Consider the following 10000-nt stretch of genomic DNA (forward strand, 5'->3'; position numbering starts at 1 on the left):
GATGATAGTGATGATTATGATGATGATAGTGATGATGATGATGATGATGATGATGAGGGAGACGAAGATGAACTCATTTCTTGGTATCTTCGATCTGCTCCACCTCGCTCGACTCATTCACCACCTTGCCGTTGATCATGGTCTGAGTGACCACCTTCACGATCTTCCTGGTCCTCACCTCTGGCTCCTCTGTAACATGGAGAAACCACCAGGGTAGGGATTTACAGGGTTATTCACTACTACCCCTCACCACTGTGGTGGCATCACATTCGCACCACAGTGAAGCTCACAAGGGTTCAGGCAAGGCACATTAAGGAGGACGGCAGCTGGCTGTCAGGGATGCAAAACATCTCATGTTCATGGGACAGGTTATGGGCTTCCTGCTATGTGTATTATTTGTATTTAATTTATGCTTAATTTCAAGCAGGGAGCTATATCAGAGCAGAGCCATCCATTTACGCCAAACCCAATGTATTACCATGTTCATTCAACTATTATCCTATTAACGACTTATGGCCAGTTTCAGACCAAAGATCCGCGACGAGACGAGACCATTTAAGAACGTCGCAGAGAAAAAACTCGGCAAACCACAAAATTCTAAAACTGGGCAGTTTCAGACCAAAGATTAAAGATTAAAGATTAAAGATAATTCAGACCGCTGCAGCTAGGACGCTGGACGTTCTAAAACGGTCTCGTCTCGTCACAGATCTTTGGTCTGAACTGGCCTTTAAGTGTCAGAAATGGGTATGGTGCTAGTAGGGGTTACTGTACATATTGGTAGTGGATGTATATCCAATCACTCATTCCAAAGGGGCACGCTGAGACATAATACCAACACCCTCAGATCTCTGGTCAGAACCAGGCCAAATATCAGTCATGTAAGATGTATATGTATAAGGAGGGACTGCACCTTCTTGTATCATGTGGCACGTAGTGGAGAAGGTGATATGAAGCCTGGTGGGACTGCGAGAGGGTACAGTAGGGCTTGTCCTGAGTTGTATGGGTTGAATGACCCGAGGGTCAGGAGCAGCTCTAATCACAGCCATGTCAGCCATCTGATAGCCACTCACACATTGTTCAGAGTGAAACGGAGCTCTGCTCAGCTTTCAGCTTGGACGTTATTCTGTCCGGTATGAAATGATATGAGATGGTACTTACTTTTAGGGATGGGGATTTCCTTGATCCTGAAATGCAAAAAAATAAATAGTTGAATCACATTTGAATGACTTATTCATGAAAAGTTTGGGATGATTCCTAGGGCCCTATTATGCACTTCATAAGTCTTAAGCAATAAGACGAGGCGGTAGATCTAAACTTAAGACGTGGAGGCGTGGTCAAGGCCACTTTGCTATTATGCATGCGGTAGTGGGCGCCTAAGACCCGGCGCTAAGCCCAGAAATTAGTCATGGGTGTGTTTTGGGCGTCTTCTCAATCAACCCAATCAGCGTGCCAGGTGCCATTCCCTTTAAGAACCGGCTGCGTTAAGTCATAAGCGCTATGCTATTATGCAGTTCATAGGCGCTAGACTTCATGCACGTTTTGAAACACGAGCTCGCCTCCGCGGTTTGCGCATGCGCGCTGACCCACTTCTTAAGAAGTCGGTCGGCGCGCATGCGCAAACCGCGGAGGCGCGCTCGTGTTTCAAAACGTGCATGAAGTCTAGCGCCTAAGAACTTTTCAAACCACTTCTTAGCGCTAGGCGCAAAGTCAGATCGCATAATAGCAGGGGCGCCTAGCGCACTTCATTAACATATGAACACTCCCACAATGAGTAATATATGCACGGGAGTCTTACGTCTTATGTGTGGGCGCCTAGCGACACCTGCATAATAGCAGTAGCACGTATGAAGCGCATAATAAAAGGTAGGTCTTAACCTGGCGGTGCGTCTTAATTAAGACTTAAGAAGGCAAGTTAAGAAGTGCATAATAGGGCCCCTAATGTTTCAAGGATGTAACTGTAGAGAACTGGCTATTTGGCACTCCTTCTAGAAGTTCCCTCCAAGAAGAATCAACTCGATTGGAGATTAAGCTCCACATGGGGATTGTTGTTGAGTTTCATCCCCCCTCCGCCCCAGGGGCTAACTGCTACCCTCTGGTTTTCATTGCAATATCAAGGTAACGAACATGAGCAGGGGAACTCTCTCTGTTCTTGCTTTTACACTCACACTTCCTCTCCCTCCAGCAGCCTCCTGTAGGTGGCGATCTCCAGCTCCAGGTTCTGTTTGACGCGGAGCAGCTGCTCGTAGTCCGTCTTGTTGCGCTGCATGTCCAGACGCAGCTGGGACAGCTCCTCCTCCAGCTGAGTCAGGCCGGCCTGCAGCCGCTCCATCTCCAGGGTGTACTTGTGACTAGTCTCCCCCAGGTTCCCCTCGAACACCCCCACCTGGCCACACACAGCATAGCAGGCTGGTCACTGGATGAGCTACAGCACTACGTCTCCTGAGACACCTGAGACACCTGCTTTTCCCCAATACTGTGCCTCCTAAGACTCTACTGCCCCCCTTGTACTGTCTCTCCAGTGTCCCTCTTGTACTGCAAAACAAATAATGTAGTAATTATGCCTCCTGCTAGAACTGGTGAATTGATGATTCTCTTCCTTAGTATTGATTGTAAGTCGCTTTGGCTTTGGCTAAATGCCAAAAATGTCAATGTAAATGTAAAGCTACAGTACACACCAAGCTCCTGACTGCACTAGCCCAGAACACTGATGTTACACCATCCAGACATGGCAGCTATGGAGCTAGTAGCTAACAAGCTACTATATCCAATTCCCTCAGACACGTTTCACCACTGAAGCAGTACGCCGTCATTTCTTTTGCATCTTACATCAGCATCACGACTGCATGTAAGCAATCAAGTTCCCTAATACAACCCACATATACATGGTTAGCCAATAGCCATGTGCTGTAAACGTACACACCGCTGTAAACGTACACACCGGACTCATCCTTCTACAACCTGCCACGCCATATGACCAGCGAGACAAAGAGGTTTTCACCCACATCATATCCATCTGGTTCTATAGATACAGCGGTCATTTATCAGCCTGTGCATACACAGGTGATGAGGCCTGAGGTATGTATCTTTCTTCACACGTCACTGACAGTGACACAGGCCTGGCCTTGGCTTATTTGACTGTCTAGGGGTCCTGCCACATAGATGAAAGGATCTATTCTCAGAGGGAGCAGAACAACAAACAGTGCAGCCTCTGTTGCTTTGTCATGAACTGTTTATTGCTTTGTACATTTTGCACACAGCAAAAAGGAAATCTAAGTAAGATGAAATATCTTAAATCAAGGCAATATATGCTTGCTTTTGTCTGACTGCACTAGTTTTAAGATTTATTTTACTTGTTTTTAGAAAATCTTTAGAAAATGTCCTCTTCTTTTGGCAGATAATATTGTTTATTTTAAGTAATATTTCCTCCATTTTATTGCTTTTTAAATTTTATTTTAAGAGCTGAGAACAGGTGTGTGTGTGTGTGTGTGAACAGGTGTGTGTGTGTGTGTGTGTGTGTGTGTGTGTGTGAACAGGGGTGTGTGTGAACAGGGGTACCTGCTTGCGGAGGTTCTCCAGCTCCACCTCCAGCGCCTGCAGGAAGCGGCGTCTCTCGTTGAGCTCACTCTGAGCCCCGCGCAGGGCCTCACCACTCTCCTTCACCTCCGACTGCACTGCCTCCAGCTGCACACACACACACAGACACACACACACACACACACAAACATACACGGACACACACACACACACACACACACATGCATGCACGCACACACACACACACACACACACATACACACACACACACGCACACACAGGCGGACACACACACACACACACACACATACACGCACATGCACGCATGCACACACACACACACACACTCATTCAAAATGTATACAGTACATGTTCCATACTGTAGGCCTCAGACACGTTTCACCACTGAAGCAGTACGCCGTCATCTCACATCAGCATTGTGGCACACAGCTGTCACGACTGCATGTACCTGTACTGTAACAGAGGCACTTAGACTGCATGTACCTGTACTGTAACAGAGGCACTTAGAGTATGGCAGTGGCGGGCGGTGCATTTCACACCTAGGCCTTCAGTGATGTCCGACACATTCCTACCTGAATTATTCTACCTCTTAATACCATCGTTATGACGCCATGGCTCTAGAAACTAGACAGAAACACAGTATAACCGGGCGTTGCATCACCTTAACATAGTCAGACAAGTACAACAGAGTTATATTAATATTTCCGAAGCATTTTTAATCAATAAATCCGCATTTACAATGAAGAGTGTTAAACTAACATCTTTAAGATCGCTACATTACCCACGTCTGTCGTCTCGTCCACCATAATAGCGACAAAGGGTGCCTTTTTAATCTCCATTTTGATCTCTTCTCCCATCACTTTAGCAATAGCAAAAATCAGGTCGTTTTGTATTTTGCCTGACGTCCCAGTAAACACTTTGTTTGTGGACAGGTGGTAATGTAAATCTGGGTTGTTTTCAGCCAGAAAAGAAAGAAGCTCAACGTAGTTTCCTCTGTTTGTGGACTCGGCGCTTTTATCGTGTCCCCTAAATGAAAGTTATTGTTTACCCAAAAACAGGACACAATCGATCAGTATTATCGATCAGTCAACGAAAGCTTTCGTTGTTGAGCTCCGTTTCCCTGCGCACTTTCAAAAGTTTCACATCTACCGGCATAGTTACGCATCTCAATAGTGAATATCAATAGTGCGTATCAATAGTGCGTATCAATAGTGCGTATCCAATCAAAAGACGTGCTGGGTGCTGACATCATTGAGCCTTACAGCAGGCGCCGTTGTTGCTTTTGCTCGCATCTACGTAGGTTTACTAGGTACGCCACAGGTTTTCTCGTTCCAACGTTAAGTTACAGGTCGTATCCGCGGCACCGTTTAGCGTGCAGGCCGGCAGATTTTGGAGCCCCCTAGCAACACATTTTGATTGGATAAAAGCTCTAACATAAAGGCCAGCCCTCCAAATCTCAATCGGAGACTGGAAGCAGCGCAACCAAGAGGAAAGCTATGAAATGAAGAGAATAGACTATGGGGAATCATTAATACATATTTGTGGAAAAAATATATTAAAATAAAATGTATATTCTGATGATGTTTAGGCCAGCAGAGAAGGCCTTGCTGGCCCTGACGGCACACCACTGGAGTATGGTAGGGTTACTCAGCCCAGCTGATATATGGCAAATATATACATGGCACATGGCAGCCTCACGTGCCTGTCCTGTTCCAGTTCTGCATCCAGTTGAATGCATGATTCAAGTAGATCGCGCAACCCGGCAATGCCGACATGTGTGAGAGGTACCAACACGGCAATCTACCGCTATTTTGCTCACGTGTGAACGGTGAAAACACTGCATGTACCTGTACTGTAACAGAGGCACTTAGAGGACATCTTTCACTGACCGCAGCGTGACTGTAGGGTCATGGTAGGGTTACTCAAGCCCTGTTACACACATACGAGGCTTTCCAGTAGATTCAATGGAATTTCCTGTGTCGGCTTGAGTGTGAAAGCGACTGACCAGGGAAATTCGACTAGGCAATTACCCGGGTCGGGACCATGTATGATTCCATTTAATTATCAAGGAAGCCTTAGGTGTGAATGGAAGCCTGAACATTGCCTGGTCCGTCTCCTTTCACAGCTGTCCTGCATCGCGCAGTCAGCAGGGCAGAGTGCATAAGAACTGCCCCGGACTCTGAATATCGCTACTACTAAATATAATTCCACAACTGGACACTACTTCATTTCCAATCATAGTGGAGGTATGATATATGGCAGATAAATATGGTATATGGCAATCTCACACGCCTGTCTCATTCTAATCATGTCTACTACTTTCCAGTTCTGCATCCAGTTGAATGCGTGATTCAAAGTAGTTCATGTAAGCCTGGGGCAGCCATTATAATTCCACAACTGGATATTACGTTGTTTCCAATCATAGTTAGCTAGATTACTTACTTAGATAGCTTACATACTTATCAAATGTACTTTTTGTGATATAGATGCATTACGGAGCAGTGCACACACACCATCTCCTCCCAGCTGTCCTGCATTGCGCAGTCAGCAGGGAGAGCCCGCAATGCAGAGTGCATAGCAATGTCTAATTGAGTCAACTCATACTATGGCCCTCCGCAGGGCCAGGCAGTCTCTCTCCATAGACTGGCAGAGTGTGGCCCCCGCCTCCCATCTGGGGACAGACGGACGGACAGACATACACACGCACACACACATGAGCACAAACAGCAGGAGAGCCCGCAGTGCAGAGCGCATAGCAATAATATGTCTAATTGAGTCAACTCATACTATGCCTACCAGCACTAAGCTCTCCCATACTGTGCTTTTGGACTAGTATAGTATGTTTATATCAACGGTAATCAAGTGCTTTAGTTGGCGAAAGAACTTATATACACACCATATATATATATATATGTGTATTTATCATCATATCTTTCAATATAAAACGGAGGTATGATATATGGCAGATATATACATGGCACATGGCAGCCTCACGTGCCTGTACCGTTCCAGTTCTGCATCAAGTTGAATGCATGATTCAAGTAGATTGTGCAACCCGGCAATGCCGACATGTGTGAGAGGGACCAACACGGCAATCTACCGCTATTTTGCTCACGTGTGAACGGTGAAAATGCCGAGTTGACATGGGAGGGCTATGGAGTTTACAGGGAACTATGTGTGAAAGGGGCTGTATTTGACTGACTCGATGTTGAGAAACCAAAGACAAAGAATTTGACTCTTCTTGTACAGTGAGATAATAATAATAATAATAAAAATTATAATAATAGAAAGCGATTCTGATTGTGGTCCTGACTAACTGTGACACCTCCCACTCTGCCTGCCTATTGGCTGTTGCTGTTTCCTTTGGGAGCCTTGGCAGAGTGGGTAGGTCGTCAGCCTAAATAGTGTCACCTGGTGTGGGGGGCTGAGGATATATATTGTGGGTGTGTCCTCAGCTCACTCTCTCTTCCACTTGCCTTTCTTTCTTTAGGATTTTGGTGAGGTCTCGGGCCTCCTATTCTTACACTACACACATACACCCCTTACACATACAACATACATTTTACACCCATTCACTCATGGCTTACACTACTGATTCTTATCCATATTCCTATACATATGTTATTTAGTTTAATTTGCTTAATTAGTATAATAAAATGTAATTTAAACACATGTGTGGACTCCCTTTTTTGCCACTACCTTGGGGTTTGTGACACTAACCTTCTTCAGGTACCAGGTCTCTGCGTCCTCCTTGTTCTTGCGGGTAATTCCCTCATACTGGACCCTCAGCTCGGCCATGATGGCCCCCAGGTCCGGGCCCTGGGCCGCGTCCACCTCCACGCTCACCTGCTCGTTGGCCATCCGCGCCATCACTGAAACCATCTCCTAAAGACAGACACACAAACATTCAAAATGGATATTTTGCAATCTTTTTACAGCAGCTCATGGACTCATGTAGATCATGACTGCACAGTTTTTTGTTTGTGTTCCTGTTTTTTGTCTGGGTTCTGCATGGTGTGACCTACCTGCCACAGAGGGCATGGTGTGTGATCTACCTGCCACAGAGGGCATGGTGTGTGACCTACCTGTCACAGAGGGCATGGTGTGTGACCTACCTGTCACAGAGGGCATGGTGTGTGACCTACCTGTCACAGAGAGCTTTCTTATCCGCTTGACAAAAGACTGCCAACCCCTAACCAGCCCCATGCATGCTACAAAAATGAACATGTTACAGTATTATAACTACTGCACACTACTGGATTACTTGTATACCATTTGACTAATTTACTACCGTACTGTATTGTATTATATTGCATTTCATATCATCGCACAGCATTTTTGCACTATTGAAGCCACTGTAAAATCATCACTTTATCAATGTAGGGTTACTTTATTTTTTACTTACTTGCTTATGTTACTTATTATTATTGTGTTTTTTGTATCTGAATGCCGCATTGTCAATGTTGAGGAACCAAACCCAAAGGATTTGATGTGAACCATAAAGATGTAATAAAAAAACTATTCTTATTCTGATTGTAATTCTCAGAGGATATCCCAGTGGTGCAGTGAGTCTGTTTGCATGCTGTCGCAGGCCACATCCTGGACACCACACCTGGCTGTCTAAACACACACACTCCGATTGGTGTGTAGAGCTTGTGTGGTCTGTGTGTGTGTGTGTGTGTGTGTATGCGCTGTAGCCTGTATGATCACAGTATCTACAGACTCAAAGACTACAGAGAGTGCAGGGTGTGGCCATACACATGATCATATTTCAGTTAGTACACTTAACCCTTCCCTATGTGTCTGAGGTAGGAATCTGTAGGACTAGTTTAGTGGAAATACAAGAGATAGAGAGGACATTACTAAACCCCTCTACTGCATATTCAAATCCATGTTCCAAAAACATCTTTGAGGGGCTACACCATCATTCATATTTCTAATATGCTTTTGAACATAAGCAGCCAGAATCGTCCTTTCCTGACTGCTACTTAACGTCTCCCCCACTCCCCCCCTCAAACAGGTTTGACAACTGTGGTCGTAAGGTTGACGTGTACAGTATCATATATTCTATATTATTTTACAAGAAAATACATTTGGTTCAGTTTTTTATTCTGTTCTGTATATTTTCTCAAAACTTGACAATACGACGGAAAAAAATAGGACTTAAAATAAAATAAAAAATATAGTGATAGAATATTTGACTTAAGCCGCTATTTTAAGGTGACGATTTACAGATCGCTCATGTCCTGACATGACCTTTGAAGACCCAGAGGAAACGTCACCTCATCGTGATTCTTCTTGAGGAAGTAGAGCTCCTCCTTCAGGCTGTCCAGGTCTCCTCTCAGGGTGGCTATGATCTGGTCGTGGTCTGACTTGGCCCTCCGCAAAGCCAGGCAGTCTCTCTCCACAGACTGGCAGAGTGTGGCCTCCGCCTCCCATCTGGGGACAGACGGACGGACAGACATACACACGGACACACACATGAGCACAAACACGCACACACGTACGCACGTACGCACGCACACACACACACACACACACACACACACACACACACACACACACACACACACACATATACACCCACACACACCCACACACACACAAACGCACACACACACACCTACACACAGAAGCTCTGCTTTATTCCAATACTTTGGGGGCATACCAATAATACATTGTAAGACTGGAAGACTTGAAGTCATGACCCATATATGTGACACGGTTTCATTAAAAGGTCCGCTTCTCGGCAATTGTGAAAGCTCGCAATCGAGCCAAACAAGTCTTGTTGTGATTTTTTTGGGGGGGGGTTTTGGCATAGGATGAAAATTGAAGCGATGAAGAACCCACTCGATATCATATCCAACAGTTTTACATTCACTAAATACCTACATTTAGTTAGCAAAGTCGGGTGGGGGGTATTAGTGTGGCAGTGTGTGTAGCCACACCCACACCAGCTGTACGTAAGTAGCCATCTGCGTGTGGACCTGTTGACAAGTTTACAAGATGGATGCTGAAAGCTCTCGCTAATGCTATCAACAGAATTTCAAAAGCAGGCAGAAATATTGACTGTGGGCAATTAATAAACTCCTTCATATTGGACTATACATAATGGGAACTCCGAACGGGAACTCCAAATCTGACGATGACAACGGAATGTCAGACATTGATCTCCACATCAGTTCACTATGGTAGGTATGTTACAAAACATGCCCAAAGGCGCCCCCTAAATGTCTCTCGCCAGCTGCTGCGCTCTGAAGTGTTGTGCCGTCAGTGGCTCGCAGTAGCGAGTTCTAAACTTGTGATCCATCAGTCAAACGAATGTTTACCGGTGGAATTTTGAAGAGGAAACTGGAGTGCGACGTGACCTCGACATTACCAGAAAAAGAAAAAAAAATCACCATTTACCGGCCGCTTAAAGATGAAGCGCATCTTCGCGAGCCTC

At 45.4% G+C, this 10000-nt stretch overlaps 1 protein-coding gene across 1 annotated transcript in view; it reads right to left on the bottom strand.

Moving 5' to 3' along the window:
- Positions 1-73: 73 nt before the first annotated feature.
- The window catches only part of krt1-c5 (keratin, type 1, gene c5), a gene marked incomplete at both ends in the record, with an annotated part of 11996 nt that continues 2069 nt past the window's right edge, over positions 74-10000 (bottom strand). The window contains 6 exons of the mRNA XM_080532249.1: positions 74-189; positions 1159-1184; positions 2166-2383; positions 3556-3681; positions 7276-7440; positions 8838-8994. Coding sequence (XP_080388375.1) covers positions 74-189; positions 1159-1184; positions 2166-2383; positions 3556-3681; positions 7276-7440; positions 8838-8994 — 808 coding nt within the window. The remainder of the gene's footprint in view (positions 190-1158; positions 1185-2165; positions 2384-3555; positions 3682-7275; positions 7441-8837; positions 8995-10000) is intronic.

Source organism: Nansenia antarctica, assembly GCF_963989245.1.
Source record: "Nansenia antarctica genome assembly, chromosome: 5".
In the NCBI taxonomy this organism is placed as follows: domain Eukaryota; kingdom Metazoa; phylum Chordata; class Actinopteri; order Argentiniformes; family Microstomatidae; genus Nansenia; species Nansenia antarctica.